This window comes from Herpailurus yagouaroundi, unplaced genomic scaffold (assembly GCF_014898765.1).
Source record: "Herpailurus yagouaroundi ecotype Mexico unplaced genomic scaffold, PumYag 77, whole genome shotgun sequence".
NCBI classification, from domain to species: domain Eukaryota; kingdom Metazoa; phylum Chordata; class Mammalia; order Carnivora; family Felidae; genus Herpailurus; species Herpailurus yagouaroundi.
The window spans coordinates 41,126,555-41,147,338 of record NW_024412388.1 but is presented as its reverse complement, the minus strand read 5'-3'; the positions used below and the strand labels follow the sequence as shown (position 1 = coordinate 41,147,338).

At 37.5% G+C, this 20,784-nt stretch overlaps 1 protein-coding gene across 1 annotated transcript in view; it reads right to left on the bottom strand.

The window, feature by feature from the left end:
• Nucleotides 1–11,228: 11,228 nt before the first annotated feature.
• The window catches only part of CUNH1orf185 (chromosome unknown C1orf185 homolog), a 43,201-nt gene continuing 33,645 nt past the window's right edge, over nucleotides 11,229–20,784 (bottom strand). The window contains exons 4-5 of the mRNA XM_040470195.1: nucleotides 15,050–15,086; nucleotides 11,229–13,230 (exon numbers count right to left, since the gene is read on the bottom strand). Coding sequence (XP_040326129.1) covers nucleotides 12,836–13,230; nucleotides 15,050–15,086 — 432 coding nt within the window. The 3' untranslated portion in view covers nucleotides 11,229–12,835. The remainder of the gene's footprint in view (nucleotides 13,231–15,049; nucleotides 15,087–20,784) is intronic.

Below are 20,784 nucleotides of genomic sequence, written 5' to 3'. Positions count from 1 at the left end.
AATCGGTTATCAAAAATCTCCCAACAAATAAGAGTCCAGGACCAGATGGCTTCCCAGGGGAGTTCTACCAGACATTTAAAGCAGAGATAATACCTATCCTTCTCAAGCTATTCCAAGAAATAGAAAGGGAAGGAAAACTTCCAGACTCATTCTAGGAAGCCAGTATTACTTTGATTCCTAAACCAGACAGAGACACAGTAAAAAAAGAGAACTACAGGCCAATATCCCTGATGAATAGGGATGCCAAAATTCTCAATAAGATACTAGCAAATCGAATTCAACGGCATATAAAAAGAATTGTTCACCATGATCAAGTGGGATTCATTCCTGGGATGCAGGGCTGGTTCAACATTCGCAAATCAATCAACGTGATACATCACATTAACAAAAAAAAAGAGAAAAACCATATGATCCTGTCAATCGATGCAGAAAAGGCCTTTGACAAAATCCAGCACCCTTTCTTAATAAAAACCCTTGAGAAAGTCAGGATAGAAGGAACATACTTAAAGATCATAAAAGCCATTTATGAAAAGCCCACAGCTAACATCATCCTCAACGGGGAAAAACTGAGAGCTTTTTCCCTGAGATCAGGAACACGACAGGGATGCCCACTCTCACCGCTGTTGTTTAACATAGTGCTGGAAGTTCTAGCATCAGCAATCAGACAACAAAAGGAAATCAAAGGCATCAAAATTGGCAAAGATGAAGTCAAGCTTTCGCTTTTTGCAGATGACATGATATTATACATGGAAAATCCGATAGACTCCACCAAAAGTCTGCTAGAACTGATACATGAATTCAGCAAAGTTGCAGGATACAAAATCAATGTACAGAAATCAGTTGCATTCTTATACACTAACAATGAAGTAACAGAAAGACAAATAAGGAAATGGATCCCATTCACAATTGCACCAAGAAGCATAAAATACCTAGGAATAAATCTAACCAAAGATGTAAAGGATCTGTATGCTGAAAACTATAGAAAGCTTATGAAGGTAATTGAAGAAGATTTAAAGAAATGGAAAGACATTCCCTGCTCATGGATTGGAAGAATAAATATTGTCAAAATGTCAATACTACCCAAAGCTATCTACACATTCAATGCAATCCCAATGAAAATTGCACCAGCATTCTTCTCGAAACTAGAACAAGCAATCCTAAAATTCATATGGAACCACAAAAGGCCCCGAATAGCCAAAGTAATTTTGAAGAAGAAGACCAAAGCTGGAGGCATCACAATCCCAGACTTTAGCCTCTACTACAAAGCTGTCATCATCAAGACAGCATGGTATTGGCACAAAAACAGACACATAGACCAATGGAAGAGAATAGAAACCCCAGAACTAGACCCACAAACGTATGGCCAACTCATCTTTGACAAAGCAGGAAAGAACATCCAATGGAAAAAAGACAGTCTCTTGAACAAATGGTGCTGGGAGAACTGGACAGCAACATGCAGAAGGTTGAAACTAGACCACTTTCTCACACCATTCACAAAAATAAACTCAAAATGGATAAAGGACCTGAATGTGAGATAGGAAACCATCAAAACCTTAGAGGAGAAAGCAGGAAAAGACCTCTCTGACCTCAGCTGTAACAATCTGTTACTCGATACATCCCCAAAGGCAAGGGAATTAAAAGCAAAAGTGAATTACTGGGGCCTCATGAAGATAAAAAGCTTCTGCACAGCAAAGGAAACAACCAACAAAACTAAAAGGCAACCAACAGAATGGGAAAAGATATTTGCAAATGACATATCGGACAAAGGGCTAGTATCCAAAATCTAGAAAGAGCTCACCAAACTCCACACCCGAAAAACAAATAATCCAGTGAAGAAATGGGCAGAAATCATGAATAGACACTTCTCTAAAGAAGACATCCGGATGGCCAACAGGCACATGAAAAGATGCTCAACGTCGCTCCTGATCAGGGAAATACAAATCAAAACCACACTGATATATCACCTCACGCCAGTCAGAGTGGTCAAAATGAACAAATGAGGAGACTATAGATGCTGGAGAGGATGTGGAGAAACGGGAACCCTCTTGCACTGTTGGTGGGAATGCAAATTGGTGCAGCCGCTCTGGAAAGCAGTGTGGAGGTTCCTCAGAAAATTAAAAATAGACCTACCCTATGACCCAGCAATAGCACTGCCAGGAATTTATCCAAGGGACACAGGAGTACTGATGCATAGGGGCACTTGTACCCCAATGTTCATAGCAGCACTCTCAACATTAGCCAAATGATGGAAAGAGCCTAAATGTCCATCAACTGATGAATGGATAAAGAAATTGTGGTTTATATACACTATGGAATACTACGTGGCAATGAGAAAGAATGAAATATGGCCTTTTGTAGCAACGTGGATGGAACTGGAGAGTGTGATGCTAAGTGAAATAAGCCACACAGAGAAAGACAGATACCATATGGTTTCACTCTTATGTGGATCCTGAGAAACTTAACAGAAACCCATGGGGGAGGGGAAGGAAAAAAAAAAACAAAAGAGGTTAGAGTGGGAGAGAGCGAAAGCATAAGAGACTGTTAAAAACTGAGAACAAACTGAGAGTTGATGGGGGGTGGTAGGGAGGGGAGGGTGGGTGATGGGTATTGAGGAGGGCACCTTTTGGGATGAGCACTGGGTGTTGTATGGAAACCAATTTGACAATAAATTTCATATATTAAAAAAAATGCTATAACTCAGCTGCAATCTCGAATCGATGGCATGGTGGCAATGATGGGTGAGGCAGAGCAGCAAATCAGCGATATAGAAGACAAAACTTATGGAGAAAAATGAAGCAGAAAAAAAGAGGGACACTAAGGTAAAAGAGCACGATTTAAGAATTAGAGAAATCAGTGACTCATGAAAAAGGAACAACATTACAATCATAGGGGTCCCAGAAGAGGAAGAGAGAGAAAGAGGGGTAGAAGGGTTGTGTGAGCAAATCATAGCAGAAAACTTGCCTGACCTGGGGAAAGACACAGACATCAAAATCCAGGAAGTACAGAGGGCTCCCATTCGATTCAACATAACTGACCATTAACAAGACATATCATAGTCAAATTCACAAAATACTCAGGCAAGGAGAGAATCATGAAAGCAGCAAGGGAAAAAAAGTCCCTAACATACAAGGGAAGACACATCAGGTTTGCAGCAGACCTATCCACGGAAACTTGGCAGGCCAGAATGGAGTGGCAGGATATATTCAATGTGCTGACTCAGAAAAATATGCAGTCAAGGATTCTTTATCCAGCAAGGCTGTCATTCAAAATAGAAGGAGAAAGAGAAAGTTTCCCAGAAAAACAAAAATTAAAGAAGTTCGTGACCACTAAGACATTTTAAGGGCCCTGTCTGAGTGGAGAGAAGACAAGAAAAAAAAAGAGACCAAAAGGAACAGGGACTAGGAAGGACCAGAGAATACCACCAGAAACTCCAACTCTACAGGCAACATAATGGCAATAAAGTCATATCTTTCAGTATTCACTGTAAACATCAATGGACTAAATGCTCCAGTCAAAAGACATAGGGTAACAGAATGGATAAGAAAACAAGACCCATCTATATGCTGTTTACAAGAGACCAATTTTAGACCTAAAGACACCTTCAGATTGGAAGTAAGGGGATGGAGAACCATCTATCATGCTAATGGTTGCCAAAAGAAAGATGGAGTAGGCATACTTACATCAGACAATCTAGACTTTAAAATAAGGATTATAACAAGAGATGAAAAAAGGCATTATATCATAATTAAGGGGTCTATCCACCAAGAAGGCCTAACAGTTGTAAACATTTATGCTCCAAATGTGGGAGAACCCAAATATATATTAGTTGGGAGAACCCAACTAATCACAAACATAAAGAAAGTCATTGATAATAATACCATAATAGTAGGGAACTTCAACACCCCACTTACAACAATGGACAGATCATCTAAACAGAAAATAAACAAGGAAACAATGGTTATGAATGACATACTGGACTGGATGGACTTAACAGATAGAACATTTTATCCCAAAGCAGCAGAATATACATTCTTCTCCAGTGCACATGGAACGTTCTCCAGAAGAGATCACATACAGTGACCAAAAAAAGCCCCCAACAAGTACAAAAGATTGAGATCATAACGTGCATATTTTCAGACCACACACTATGAAACTCGAAATCAACCACCCGAAAAAAATGTGGACCGATAACAAACACTTGGAGACTAAAGAACATCCTACTAAAGAATGAATGGGCTAACCAAGAAGTTAAAGAGGAAATTGAAAAGTACATTGCAGCCAATAAAAGTGATAATACTACAGCCCCAAACCTCTGGGACGCAGCAAAGGCGGTCATAAGAGGGAAGTATATAGCAATCTAGGCCTTCCTAAGGAAGAAAGGTCTCAGATATACAACCTAACCTTACACCTTAAGGAGCTGTGAAAAGAACAGCAAGTAAAACCCCACACCAGCAGAATACAGGAAATAACAAAGATTAGAGCAGAAATCAATGCTATCAAAACCAAAAACAAACAAACAAAAAAAAAAAAAAAAAAAAAAAACCCAACCAGTGGAACAGATCAATGAAACCAGAAGCTGGTTCTTTGAAAGAATTAACAAAATTGGTAAATCCCTAGCCAGTTTGATTAAAAAGAAAAAGGAAAGGACCCAAATAAATAAAATCAAGAATGAAAGAGGAGAAATCACAACCAACAGAGTAGAAACACAAACAATAACCAGAGAATATTATGAGCAATTATACATCAATAAAATGGGCAATCTGACAGAAATGGACAAATTCTTAAAAACATATAAGCACCAAAACTGAAATAGGAAGAAATAGACAATTTGAACAGACCCATAACCAGTAAAGAAATTGAATTAGTAATCAAAAATCTGCCAAAAGACAAGAGTCCAGGGCCAGATGGTTTTCCAGGAGAATTCTACCAAACATTTAAAGAAGAGTTAATACCTATTCTCTTGAAGCTGTTCCAAAAAAACAGAAATGGAAGGAAAACTTCAAAATGCTTGCTATGAAGCCAGCATTACCTTGATTCCAAAACCAAAGAACCCACTAAAAAGGAGAATGATAGACCAATTTCCCTGATGCACATGGATGCAAAAATACTCAACAAGAACCAGCTAACCAGATCCAACAATACATTAATAATTCACCACGACCAAGTGGTATTTATACCTGGGATGCAGGGCTGGTTCAATATCCACAAATCAATCAATGTGATTCATCACATCAATAAAAGAAAGGACAAGAACCATATGATCATATCAATAGATGCAGAGAAAGCATTTGACAGACTAGAGCATCCTTTCTTGATAAAAACCCTCCAGAAAGTAGGGATAGAAGGATCATACCTCAAGATCATAAAAGCCATATATGACAGACTTAATTTTAATATCATCCTCAATGGGTAAAACTGCGAGCTTTCCCCCCAAGGTCAGGAACAAGACAGGATGCTCACTCTTGCCACTGTTATTCAACATAGAATTGGAAGTCTTAGCCTCTGCAATCAGACAACACAAAGAAATAAAAGACATCCAACTTGGTCAGGAGGAGATCAAATATTCAGTCTTTGCAGATGACATGATACTCTATATGGAAAACCCAAAGATTCCACCAAAAAACCCTGCTATAACTGATCCATGAATTCCACAAAGTTGTAGGATATTAAATCAATGCACAGAAATTGGTTGCCTTCCTATACACCAATAATGAAGCAACAGAAAGAGCAATCAAGGAATCGATTCCATTTACAATTGCACCAAAACCCATAAAATACCCACGAAATCCTAACCAAAGAGGTGAAAAATCTATACACTGAAAAGCATAGAACATTTATGAAAGAAATTGAAGACACACACACACACACAAAAAATGGAAAAAATATTCCACGCTCCTGGATAGGAAGAACAAATATTGTTAAAATGTCAAGACTACCCAAAGCAATCTACATATTCAATGCAATCCCTATCAAAATAACACCAGCATTCTTCACAGAGCTAGAAAAAACAATCCTAAAATTTGTATGGAACCACAAAAGACTCCAAATAGCCAAAGCAATCTTGAAAAAGAAAACCAAAGCAGGAGGCATCACAATCCCGGACTTCAAGCTGTATTACAAAGCTATAATCATCAAGACAGTATGGTACTGCCACAAAAACAGACACTCAGATCAATGGAACAGAATAGAGAACCCAGAAATGGACCCACAAACGTATGGCCAACTAATCTTTGACAAAGAAGGAAAGACTATCCAATGGAATAAAGACAGTCTCTTCAACAAATGGTGCTGGGAAAACTGGACAGTGACATGCAGAAGAATGAACCTGGATCACTTTCTTACACCATACACAACAACAAACTCAAAATGGATGAAAGACCTCAATGTAAGACAAGAAGCCATCAAAATCCTCAAGGAGAAAGCAGGCAAAAACCTCTTTGACCTTAGCCGCAGCAACTTCTTACTCAACACGTCTCTGAAGGCAAGGGAAACAAAGGCAAAAATGAACTACTGGGACCTCATCAAAGTAAAAATCTCTGCACAGTGAAAGAAACAATCAACAAAGCTAAAAGGCAACTCTCGGAATGTGAGAAGATATATGCAAATGACATATCAGATAAAGGGTTAGTATCCAAAATCTATAAAGAACTTATTAAACTCAACACCCAAAAAACAAATAATCCAGTGAAGAAATGGGCAAAATACATGAATAGACACTTCTCCAAGGAAGACATCCAGATGGCCAACCAACACATGAAAAAATGCTCATCACTCATCATTAGGGAAATACAAATCAAAACCATAATGAGATACCACTTCACACCTGTCCGAATGGTTAACATTAAGAACTCAGGCAACAACAGACATTGGCAAGGATGTGGAGAAAGAGGATCTCTTTTGCACTGCTGGTGGGAATGCAAACTGGTGCAGCTACTCTGGAAAACAGTATGGAAGTTCCTCAAAAAATTAAAAGTAGAACTACCCTATGACCCAGAAATTGCACTACTAGGTATTTATCCAAGGGATACAGGTACGCTGTTTCAAAGGGACACATGCACCCCAATGTTTATAGCAGCAGTATCAACAATAGCCAAAGTAGGGAAAGAGCCTAAATGTTCATCGATGGATGAATGGATAAAGAAGATGTGGTATATCTATACAATGGAGTATTACTCAATAATCAAAAAGAATGAAATCTTGCCATTTGCAACTACGTGGTTGGAACTGGAGGGTATTATGCTAAGCGAAATTTGTCAGAGAAAGACAAATATGTGACTTCACTCATATGAGACTTTAAGATACAAAACAGACGAACATCAGGGAAGGGAAGCAAAAATAATATAAAAACAGGGAGGGGGACAAAACATTAGAGACCCTTAAATACAGAGAACAAACTGGGGTTGCTGGAGGGGTTATTTGTGGGGGTATGGGCTAAATCGGTAAGGGGCATTAAGGAATCTACTCCTGAAATCATTGTTGCACTATATGCCAACTAACATGGATGTAAACTTTAAAATAAATAAATTATTAATAAAATAAAATGCTAAATTAAAGGGTGCCTGGGTAGCTCTGTTGGTTGAGCATCCAACTTCACTTCAGGTCATGAGCTGGCAGTTCGTGAGTTCCAGACCTACATCAGACTCAGTGCTTTCAGTGCAGATCCCACTTCAGATCCTCTGTCCTTCTCTCTCTCTGTCCCTCCCCTGCTCATGCTCTATCTCTCTCTCTCTCAAAAATAAATAAATATTTAAAATGCTAAATCAGAGAGGAGGGAGGCCATGATGGCTGAGTATGAGGAACCTAAACTCACCTTGTCCCATGGGTACAACTAGATAGCACTCACGTCAGTGGAAATAGCCCAGAAAATAACCTGAAGACTGGCAGAACAAACTCCACAACTAAAGAGAGTGAAGAGGCCACATCAAAGAGGGTAAGAAGGGCAGAAACTCAGTCAGTAATGAAATGGATGGAGAGCAAAATGGACCCACAGTTGGCAGGGAGCTGTAAATATGGAGAAGGAAGAGGAACACATTATCACACTGAGAAGAGGGGAAGACAGACCCCCAAAGCATTTGGTTTTGAAAAGTAGAGGGGTCTAATTCCATAAGCTCTTACAACCAGGGAGTGTTAAAGCCTGGAATTTTAAAAATCAGAGGGCTTGGCTCTAGGATAACCCAGAGAGTGGTAGGAAACCAAGTCTCTGCTCTTAAAGAGATAGTATGACATATAGCCCTTGGAGATACAACATAGAAACAGATACAACACATGGTGTACGTGGAAGGGAGAGTTATTGACACATCTCAGAGCTCAGCTTGAGGAGCAGGGCTCCAGAGGGACTTCCTCAGGAACAGGCACCATATCCCTTCTCCAGCCCCCAGCATAAACACACAGCCACCTGCAGAGACCAGCAAAATGCCAACATTCACTACCTAACTTGCTTACAACAAACTCCCACCTGCCCCTCCATGCTATGGTGGACTTCCCTTCCCAGTCACATTTGTTTCAGGTGCTACAGGTCACCTCCCCCAGAAGATTGGAAGAAACCTTGCTAAGGCTGTGGTTCCCAGGTCGGTGGGCCCTTTGGAAGACTAAGGAACACCTTTGTAAAATTGTGTGCCCTGCCCACACTGTCCTGATCCCATGGGCTGCAGAAAGTCTCATTTCAAAAGCAGACCTGAGTGCACCGTGTTAAAATGGCACACTCCTCCCCAGCTGGGCACCAAACACTTCCCACAACCGGCAAAGAGAGCCTCTGCAGATGAATGGCCTGAAGGAAAAAGTGGCCAAGACTCAACAGCAGGGCACATGGAACACACATAGAAAACACCCTGAAGAGCCAGGTTATGGTGAACAGGGAACCCTGCACTGCAGGGTGCTACAGGACCTCTTCTTCATAAGACCATTACTTTCAACAGCAGGAGATGCACCTGACTTTCCTAACACACAGAAACAGACACAAGAGTTAGACAAAATGAGACAGAGGAATATGTCCCAAGTAAATGCAATTTTTTTTTTTTAGATTTCACATATAAATAATACCACATAGTATTTGTCTTTCTCTGTTTGGCTTATCTCACTTAGTATAATGTCTTTCAGGTTCATCCATGTTGTCACAAATGGCAGGGTTTCTTTTTGTGGCTGAATGACATTCCATTGTGTGTGTGTGTGTGTGCGTGCATTATTTTCTTTATCCACTCATTCATTGATGGATATTTAGGTTGTTCCCATATCTTAGCTATTGTAAATAATGCTGCAAGGAACACAGGGGTATAGATACCTCTTCAAGATACTGAAGATACTGTTTCCTTCAGATATATATCCAGAAGTAGAATTGCTGGACAGTATGGTAGTTCTGTTCATCTTTTAAGGAAACTCCATAATATTTTCCATGATGGCTGTAATAATTTACATTCCCATCAACACCTTCACTGTTTTACTGCAGAGTTATATTATCTCCCTAACTCTGTCATAATCTAGTCTAAATGGGCCTTAATCTTCATTCAACACAAATGGACAGCACAGGACATTTATGATATCATGCTGACTGACAAGGTGAGCAAGAATTAGTAACTACCTTACATAATTGGGTAAAATATATGAATGCCAGAGGGTGGAGATAAATTCCACAAAATTCCAGGGCCTGTTGTCTCAGTGAAATTACTAAGCATCCAGTGGTCTGGAGCATGTCCAGATATCCCTTCCAAGGTGAAAGACTAGTTGCTGCATCTGATACCTGCAACCTCTAAGAAAGAGGCACAATGCATAGTGGTCTCCTTTGAATATTGGAGGTAACATATACTTCATTTGGATGTGCTACTCTGACCTACTTATTGAGTAATATGAAAGAGGTTCTAGTGTGGAGCGTGGAAGAATAGAAATCTCTGTGACAGATCCAGGAGGCTAAGTTAGTTGTTATGCCACTTGGGGTTTATGGCCCAGTAGATTCATGCTATGTGAAGTGTTTGTAGCAAATAGAGATACTCTATGGAGACTTTAGCAGGCAACTCTAGGTTAATGAGAGTCTGTAGGATTCTAAAGAAAGCTATGTTATCACCTGCCAATAATTATTCTTTTGGAAGTATCCTCTGGCTTACTATTAGATGTAGGGACTTAACATGTGACCATGGATACCAATTTACCTTTGAGTTGATCTGTTCACCATGAACTAGTGTTTTATGATTTGCTAAGACATAAAGTTAGGCATGTAGATCTGCACTCAATTACAAATGGCATTAGGACGTATAAAACTGGATGTGAGCGGATTCTGAACTGGATGTGAGCAGATGTGAGCGAATTGCATGAGGAGATGGTTAAGATGCCCATGGCTCTTATACCTGCTACCTGGTCTTCTCTCTCTCACCATATAACCTATTGTATCAAGTAGAGTTCCTTATCATCAGTTCACTGAGGAAGAAGATACTTAATCCTGATTTATCAAACAGTTCTGCATGATATGTTAGCATCATCTCAAAGTTCACAGCTGGAATACCAGAGTACCACTTATGTATGGCCTTGGTGAAAATTTCAGCAGGCATAACTGAGCAGTGACCTAGTTGTATAGCCTCTAAAGATAAATTTTCAGAGTTATATATTTGTTCTGATTTACTGGAAGTGGGTACTTAATGGTTTGGCTGAATGGTTGGGGACTTGTAAAGAGTACAATTGGAAAATTAGTGATAAGGAGTCTAAGAAAAATAGATGTCAGTAAGTTTCTCTGAATGGACACAGAATAGGAATATAAATGAGTCTCAAGTAATTGCTCCTCAAAGAGCAATATCAGAAGAAATGTTAATAATTAAGTGGACAAAATGATCCATTTCATGGATGTCAGCCTCTTTTAAAAGCCACCCTTGCTATTGCTATGAATAATAAACTGTCCTTCGTCACTGACCCATGAGACATGAAATTATTGAAGGCTAACTTGTCAGAGGGCATGAATGGTGAAATCTCAGATCTTCACAATTCTTGAAAATATTATTTTAGACCATTGTAATTTCATATGTACTGTTCATTAGTCTTTTCAAAGAGAAAAATGTATATACCTATGATACAGAATAACATTTTAATCAACATGTAAATGTGTTAGGTTTTGAGAAACAAAATTCAATCTATTCTATCATAATATAACAATTGCTGTATATGCATACATATAGTTATTTTTCACTTATAATGACAGGAATTTGGTTAGGATGCTTTGGTCATAGTAACAGAAACAAAGCTCTTTCTGCTTTATGCAAAAACAATAATTTATTATAAAATTACAAGGTACTTTGCCAAAGCCCAGAACAATAGTTAAAAACAGGACACTAATAAATGTCAGATCTTGCTAGCTTAAGAAAATAGGTTAATTTATTATTAGGATAACGTGTGCCATACCAAGCCAAGGGCAGGCTTCATGAAGGACTGGAACAAGGAAATGGAGGACTGTTAGAAAGCCAGGAATTACATTCTCCTGACCTCTCATGTCTGCTTTTCACTTTGCAAGTGCTTCACTGCTCTCTCACAGCAGATTTACTGTTTTTTTCTTCCCAAACCACAAGGTAGGACATGGCAGCCCACAGCTCCCCAGTTTGTTTCCTCTATTCCAAAGACTAATGAGATCAAAGCTAGAATCTCTTATCTCCAACCCCAAATTCATAGGAAAGTTATAGCATCTCACCAAAATTAGAGATGACTTTTCTGGGATAGGCAGTAAGATATAAGTTGGTAGGACACCAAGGGACAGAGAACAATTTATATATATGCTATTCCTTACAGACATTGAGCTGAAATAGCTTATTTAGATGTAGAGGTAGATATTAGATAGATGTTCTCACGACCGATAACTTGTAGAAATGACAAGGTGCTTTAGAAGACAGAGGTGTTTTAATCCTTTTTACTATTTCCCCTGGGACAGAAAGGGGTAATGGGACAGCCTGGGTAATGCTACTATCTTAACTGAGACAAGTTTATTTTCATTTATTGTAATAGGTATGATTTATCTCTTGGGAAGATATGCATAAGTGTCGGTATGAGTAAATTAAGCATAAAAGCTAATATTGTATTTAGCAATTTTTCCCCAAAGAAAGAAAAAGGGGACTAAGTACATGGACAGTATTTAGGATAAAGAGGGAAAAAAAAGATTAATTACAGAGTGGGTGTCAGAAATCCCTCAGGACCAAACACAGAACTCTGACCAAGGGTCTCTGATTAGAGAGGAACTCTGATTCATCTAGCTTGAATCAGAGGCTTAAGAACATAGATGCCCACATTTTCATCACAGTGGGGTAAGGAATAGGAAAGCATTCTGAGAAGCAGACATAGGAGAGGGCAAAGAAAAATTATATTCTGGATTCTTCACAGTGTTCCAGGCTCCCCTAGAAGAGCAACAGATATTGAGTATATTGTTTACCAAAATCGTGACAAAATAAAAGTTGAATTGTAGGTGATTGATGCATTTAAAATTCAGAAAAGCTGATGAAAGTATTCTGCCCAGCCCTACCCACATTGAAATAAAATTAAAAATGTCAAAAGTGTAAGGGAATGTTGTGAGTGTTTTATTCAAAACTCTATTTGTGCTGAAGATTTCTTATTTTCCTGCATGTTGAAATACATTTGTATTATTTGTTATATCTTTTGATGAGATACAAGGAGTTAAGCTTAATGTTCATGATGTCACTCTAATTCTTCCTGTAATTATTTCTAGAAATAAGAATCAGCAAGGGAAGTAGGACCACTATATGGCAAGGAATAAGAAAAGTAATATTAGTATGGACATTTTAAGAGACTCAGAAGCTGGTAATTTGGTTTTAACTTTCCATGATTTCAGTGTACACAAAGTTTCAAAAGAAAAAAGTCATTCAATATTATGTTGAAATTTTTGTATTTCAACTTCTGCATTTCTTCGTGAAAATATTTCCTTAATGCTGTCATCTTTCTGATCATCGTAAAGTGTCATATTCAGTACATTTTCAGTACATTCTTCTAATGAAATTGTTGACAGGTATGAAAATACTTTTTCCATTAGAGGTTCTCTGAGAAAAGGCATTGGAGAGCTCTTTTTTGCTAGAGTATCGTCAGAAAACCAGTCATCGGCTGCGTCTATACTTTGGCTGTAATGAGAATCAGATTGTAGTGTCGATAAGCTTAAAGTAACACTGCTGGGATGTGTTGTCGAGCTAGTCTCTGAAGGGTCACAAATGACCTTTTTTGTTGCAAGGCAGAATTCATCTTTAGAGTGATCTCTATTTGCTGTAAAAGAAAATTAGACTTACTATTAATATTACATAATTCATGAGCCAAATCTTACTTATAAAGACAATGTTTCTTTTTAAAATTCAGACTCTTTTAAGGGTTATAATGGACAGTAGGATGAAATAGTGAAATTCTAAGTTGCTATCACCATCTGTACAATGTTGAATATGTTATTAGGAATTAACAATTTCATGATAATCAAGAATAGAAAAGGCTATTCTAGATAAAATCAACCTGCTTTCACAGGAGAAGATTCTAAACAGGCTAGAAAGCTCAGTTCTGGAATGTCCCTTAAATCAGAAAATGTAGATAGTTTCTTCAGTATTTATAGCTAAGTAAGGCCTGATTTTTTAAAATAAATTTTAAAAATGCATGCTTCTGGGGGTGCCTGGGTGGTTCAGTTGGTTAAGCGCCTGACTTTGGCTCAGGTCATGATCTCATGGTCTGTGAGTTCATGCCCGACATCCAGCTCTGCCTGACAGCTCAGAGTCTGGAGCCTGCTTCTTCAGATTCTGTGTCTCCCTCTCTCTCTCCCCCTCCCCCGCTCATGCTCTGCCTCTTCCAAAAATAAATAAACATTAAAAAATAAAACAGTAAAAAAACATGCTTCTGTAAGATTACAAAATGTTTGGTCCACAGTGGGAAGGGCCTATGGGCTGGTTTTACACCAATTAAAGTAACATCTAACATTCCTAGAGTGCCTTACAATGTGCAAAGCGATTTGATATACTTACATATCTCATTTATCAATAATTTTTCAAGGTAGTTACTATTAGCACCACTTCACAAAGGAAAAGACATGTTTAGAGACTGAAGACTCACCACAAATCTAGACTTCATCTGGACTTCTAGTACTCTAAGACTAATGCTTCCCCCATTACATTATTTATGCTGCACAGTTGGTATTTTAAAATTTAAGTTTTAGAAAATATCATATGATATAATATCCTAAGCATATGTTATAATATTTTTACATATTGGCTTTTGATATTAATGTACAACATTAATTATTTATTTTTTTAATTTTTTAAATGTTTATTTATTTTTGAGAGAGACAGTGTGTGAGCGGGGGTGAGGCAGAGAGAGAGAGGGACACAGAATCTGAGGCAGTCTCCAGGCTCTGAGCTGCCTGCACAGAGCCCGGTGCAGGGCTGGAACTCACAAGCCATGAGATCATGACCTGAGCAGAAGTAGGGCGCTTAACTGACTGAGCCACCCAGGCACCCCTATAACATTAATTTTTAAAGCTGTTTTAGATACTTTATTGCATTTTGTATATCCAACTTTTCTTTTATTTTCCTTTTTTTTTTAAAGTAGGCTTCATGCTCAGTGTGGAGCCCAAGGCAGGGCTTGAACTCACCACCCTGAGATCAAGACTTGAGCTGAAACCAAGAGTTGGACACTTAACTGACTGATCCACCCAGGCGCCTTATTTCCAACATTTCTTAAATTACATAGGAGGATAACATTTTGAGGTACTAGGGACTATGCAATACGCATAATCTAAAGGATTATAAAACACTCATGTCTTTTGATCCTCCAGGATTACTATATGACACTAGCTATGATACCTTTAGATATAAATAAGGAACAAAAATTTAAATTACACATTTTAATTTAAGATATGACATTGCAAGTTTCATTTTCTAAGAAATATATGCCTGCTCACATACTAATCCATTAACATTTCCCTTGAATTTCCATGGTTTTAAAAACAATATTTAGGTATCATTTAGGTCAGCTTCTTGATTCTTTAAGATGTGAATTGTTATAAGTTGGTTATGATTTCTTTTAATAAATTGTTGAGAAAAATTACCTTTTATACATGCTGTTTCCTTTTTTCTTCGTTCCTCCTGCAAAAAAAAAGTTATTTGTATTTAAAAAACTGAATGGTTTCTATGTGATTTTTAAAATATATTTAACATATATTTATATAAGAAAAATATATTTTAACTTCATAATTAATGTACTATGGAATGTTCTTTTTCTATGATATGAATTTATTTCATCAAAAATATGTTGTCAGAAAAGAAAAAGTGTTGGGGTATCATCTGGAAAGAATATGAATTGGTTCAAGAAGGCAGTCTCAGGATAGGGAATGAAAAGGTGAAATAGAGTTCATCAGAATTATTTCTCTCCCTCCTCACTAACTCAGAGTCACTTTGTTAGAACTAGAGAGGGCTAAAAAAGTAATTAGAATTCCTAGGCTTACTCATTTCACTAACCAGCAACAACAAAAAAATGAATTTTATAAAAATGTGTCTATTGTTTTGAAGCAAATAAAACAGTTACTCAAACAATACATTCCAGATGTGTTCGGCGAAGTGTCATGGGATAGTAGTTGTTGAACTCCAGGGCATCAGAATCACTTGTTGTGCTTATTAAAATGCTAATACTTGGGCATAATATCAGACCCTACGAAAACATTCTCTGGGAGGTGTTTGGGAGTATGCATTCTAACACGTTCTGCAAGTGGTTCTGATTCAGGTTTTCCTTAGACCACAAGACAAATAATCGGCTAGTACATAGGGTGTTTGGAATTGGCTGGAGAGATAATAACACTGTTTCTTGTGTTTTAGGGGAACTGTGTTAGTACTCTGTTCTGATCTGCATTGTCCTGTCCCCCAAAATGGTTTGCTTAGGATACACCGTACATATATATACGATATGTGTGTGTGTATGTGTGTGTGTATATATATAAGTCTTATACATATATATATAGGATAACATTAAGCCCTTTTTTCACAATCACCTTTACTTATTTGTCACTTTTACCTTTTATTAAGATAAATGCCAGTATAGGCTCCCGATTTACCTTGCCAGATTTAAGACCAATTCAATTTGTGACTCCTGTATAAATTATATTCGAATGCTGCCTCTCAGAGTTTTATGTGCCTATGTCTTACCTGGGAGTTTGTTCAAATGCAGATTATGATCCAGTAGGTCTGGGGGCAGGAGGGGGGGTGGTCTGAGATTCTGCAATTCTAATAGACACTCCCAGGTAATGACGATATTGCTGGTCTAGGGACCACAGAATAAGGCCCTAGAATGATTGAAATTCCACCCAAACTAAGGGAATAACAAAATGAACATTCTTACATATGCTGACTATAATTAGGTAGAATTTTTATGGAGGGCAATATAACAAATCTACTTTTAGAAATGTATTTTTTCCAAGTTAATAATTTTGGATTTGTGTAAATATACAGTTAGCAGAATGTTCTTTACAATACTGTTAAGCATTTTTAAAACTCTAAAATTCTAAAAGTAAAGAAATACTTAAATGTATTATGATAACCAGACAGAGAGCCAGTAAAAAAAAGAGAACTACAGGCCAATATCCTTGATGAATATGGATGCAAAAATTCTCAACAAGATACTAGCAAATCGAATTCAACAGCACATAAAAAGAATTATTCACCATGATCAAGTGGGATTCATTCCTGGGCTGCAGGGCTGGTTCAACATTCACAAATCAATCAATGTGATACGTCATATTAATAAAAGAAAAGATAAGAACCATATGATCCTATCAATTGATGCAGAAAAAGCATTTGACAAAATTCAGCATCCTTTCTTAATAAAAACCCTCGAGAAAGTTGGGGTAGAAGGAACATACTTAAACATCATAAAAGCCATTTATGAAAAGCCCACAGCTAACATCATCCTCAATGGGGAAAAACTGACAGCTTTCCCCCTGAGATCAGGAACACGACAGGGATGTCCACTCTCACTGCTGTTGTTTAACATAGTGTTGGAAGTTCTAGCATCAGCAATCAGACAACAAAAGGAAATCAAAGGCATCAAAATTGGCAAAGATGAGGTCAAGCTTTCACTTTTTGCAAATGACATATTACACAAGGAAAATCTGATAGACTCAACGAAAAATCTGCTGGAACTGATACATAAATTCAGCAGAGTTGCAGGATACAAAATCAATGTACAGAAATCAGTTGCATTCTTATACACTAATAGTGAAGCAACAGAAAGACAAATAAAGAAACTGATCCCATTCACAATTGCACCAAGAAGCATAAAATACCTAGGAATAAATCTAACCAAAGATGTACAAGATCTGTATGCTGAAAACTATAGAAAACTTATGAAGGAAATTGAAGAAGATATAAAGGAATGGAAAAACATTCCGTGCTCATGGGTTGGAAGAATAAATATTGTTGAAATGTGAATGCTACCCAAAGCTATCTACACATTCAATGCAATCCCAATCAAAATTGCACCAGCATTCTTCTCGAAACTAGAACAAGCAATCCTAAAATTCATATGGAACCACAAAAGGCCCCGAATAGCCAAAGTAATTTTGAAGAAGAAGACCAAAGCAGGAGGCATCACAATCCCAGACTTTAGCCTCTACTACAAAGCTGTAATCATCAAGACAGCATGGTATTGGCACAAAAACAGACACACAGACCAATGGAAGAGAATAGAAAACCCGGAACTAGACCCACAAACGTATGGCCAACTCATCTTTGACAAAGCAGGAAAGAATATCCAATGGAAAAAAGACAGCCTCTTTAACAAATGGTGCTGGGAGAACTGGACCGCAACATGCGGAAGAATGAAACTAGACCACTTTCTTACACCATTCACAAAAATTAACTCAAAAATGGATAAAGGACTTGAATGTGAGACAGGAAACCATCAAAACCCTAGAGGAGAAAGCAGGAAAAGACCTCTCTGACCTCAGCCGCAGCAATTTCTTACTTGACACATCCCCAAAGGCAAGGGGATGAAAAGCAAAAATGAACTATTGGGACCTCATGAAGATAAAAAGCTTCTGCACAGAAAAGGAAACAATCAACAAAACTAAAAGGCAACCAACAGAATGGGAAAAGATATTTGCAAATGACATATTGGACAAAAGGCTAGTATCCAAAATCTATAAAGAGCTCACCAAACTCCACACCCCAAAAAACAAATAATCCAGTGAAGAAATGGGCAGAAAACATGAATAGACACTTCTCTAAAGAAGACATCCGGATGGCCAACAGGCACATGAAAAGATACTCAACGTCGCTCCTCACCAGGGAAATACAAATCAAAACCACACTCAGATGTCACCTCACGCCACTGAAGAGTGGCCAAAATGAACAAATCAGGAGACTATAGATGCTGGAGAGGTTGTGGAGAAAAGGGAACCCTCTTGCACTGTTGGTGGGAATGCAAACTGGTGCAGACGCTCTGGAAAACAGTGTGGAGGTTCCTCAAAAAATTAAAAATAGACCTACCCTATGACCCAGCAGTAGCACTGCTAGGAATTTACCCAAGGGATACAGGAGTGCTGATGCGTAGGGGCACTTTTACCCCAATGTTTATAGCAGCACTCTCAACAATAGCCAAATTGTGGAAAAAGCCTAAATGTCCATCAACTGATGAATGGATAAAGAAATTGTGGTTTATATACACAATGGAGTACTACGTGGCAATGAGAAAGAATGAAATATGGCCCTTTGTAGCAACGTGGATGGAACTGGAGAGTGTGATGCTAAGTGAAATAAGCTATACAGAGAAAGACAGACACCATATGTTTTCACCCTTATGTGGATCCTGAGAAACTTAACAGAAACCCATGGGGGAGGGGAAGGAAAAAAAAAGAAAAAAAAAGATGTTAGAGTGGGAGAGAGCCAAAGGATAAGAGACTCTTAAAAACTGAGAACAAACTGAGGGTTTATGGGGGGTGGGAGGGAGGGTAGGGTAGGTGACGGGCATTGAAGAGGGCATCCTTTGGGATGAGCACTGGGTGTTGTATGGAAACTAATTTGACAATAAATTTCATATAATAAAAAATAAAAATAAAATAAAATAAAATAAAAATAAAATAAAAATAAATGTATTATGATACATAAATATTAATACAATGGATATTCTTCCAACTATCAAAAATGATGCTATAGTATCAGAACTAAGGAATCAAAAAATGATGAGGACATATCAAAAAAGACAGAGAAACAACCTTGAAGGGGTTCCCACTGGCCAAATTTTGAAAAATCTGACAATCAAAATAATTATAGTAATAGTAATGGGTTATCATCTGCTGAATAACACAGAAACCCATTAGTCTATACAGATAATAAATAAATACATAAAGTAATAAAGACGGGGACCTTTTTTCTTACAGTAGAAAGCCACATGACAAATATAGATGGAAGTGGTAGAATTAGAAAAACATCATTTTGCTACAGTTTTGTAAAGATTGGCTCAGGCAAGAATAATTTATATAGCTAGTAAGTAGAGTTTGATGAAGGATATTTACATGATCACAAAAAGTCATCACACAAATTATTTAATTGCTAGGGCAAAAACTGGAATAATACAGTAGGTGAAGAACAGACACCATCCTGATTGTGTGATCAACTAAAATCACTAGTGAAAAGTAGACAAATATTGTATGTCTTCAGAGCTGATAAAATGAATCTGATCATAAGGAAAGTCAAACTGAATCTATGATCTATAAAATAACTGGCTTGTATTCTTCAAAATGTCAATATCAGGAAAGACAATGAAAGGGCATTCTAAAATATATTGAACTGAATAATGATGAAAAGAAAACATAAAAATTTGTGGGATGCAGCAAAAGGAGTGCTTAGAGGAAAATATAAACATTAAATGTTTATATTATAAAGGGAGGGAAGTCTAAGAATAATAAAATTGAAACTTCCTAGCAAGACTGATTTAGAAAAGAGAAATATAATCAGGAATAAAAAGAGTGCCACCACAAAGGGGCGCCTGGGTGGCGCAGTCGGTTAAGCGTCCGACTTCAGCCAGGTCACGATCTCGCGGTCCAGGAGTTCGAGCCCCGCGTCAGGCTCTTGGCTGATGGCTCAGAGCCTGGAGCCTGTTTCCGATTCTGTGTCTCCCTCTCTCTCTGCCTCTCCCCCGTTCATGCTCTGTCTCTCTCTGTCCCAAAAATAAATAAACGTTGAAAAAAAATTTTTTTTTAAAAAAGAGTGCCACCACTAAAGATTCTACAGATATTAGAAGGATAATAAATGGATACTATTAAAAACTTTATGCCAATAAATAACAACTTATATAAAATGGACAAATTCATTGAAAAAACATAAATTTCTAAAGCATACAAAATAGAACATTTAAATAGCCCCATATCTATTAGTTACTACATTTATAGGCAAAACTTTCTCTTGAAGAAAACTCCAGATGTAGATGACTTCATTGGTAAATTCTAGAAAAACTTTGAGAAAGCAGTATTTTTCAAAAAGTAGAAGAGCAGGAAACATTTCACAATTGTTTTGTGACCAGAATAACTGTGATATTAAAATCTAACAAAGATATTACAAGAATAATACCTCTTATGAACATAGATGCCAAAATGATTTAAAATATATTAGTAAATCAAATCCAGGGAGGTTTATTCTAGGAATACAAGGTTGGTGTAATATTTGGAATTAAATGTAATTCACATTAACAAAAGAGAAAATCCATGTGAATTATGTCAAAAGACGCAGAAAAACTATTTGGCAAAATTCAGCAAACTTCATGACTAAAAAAAAAAAAAAAAAAAAAAAAAAAAAG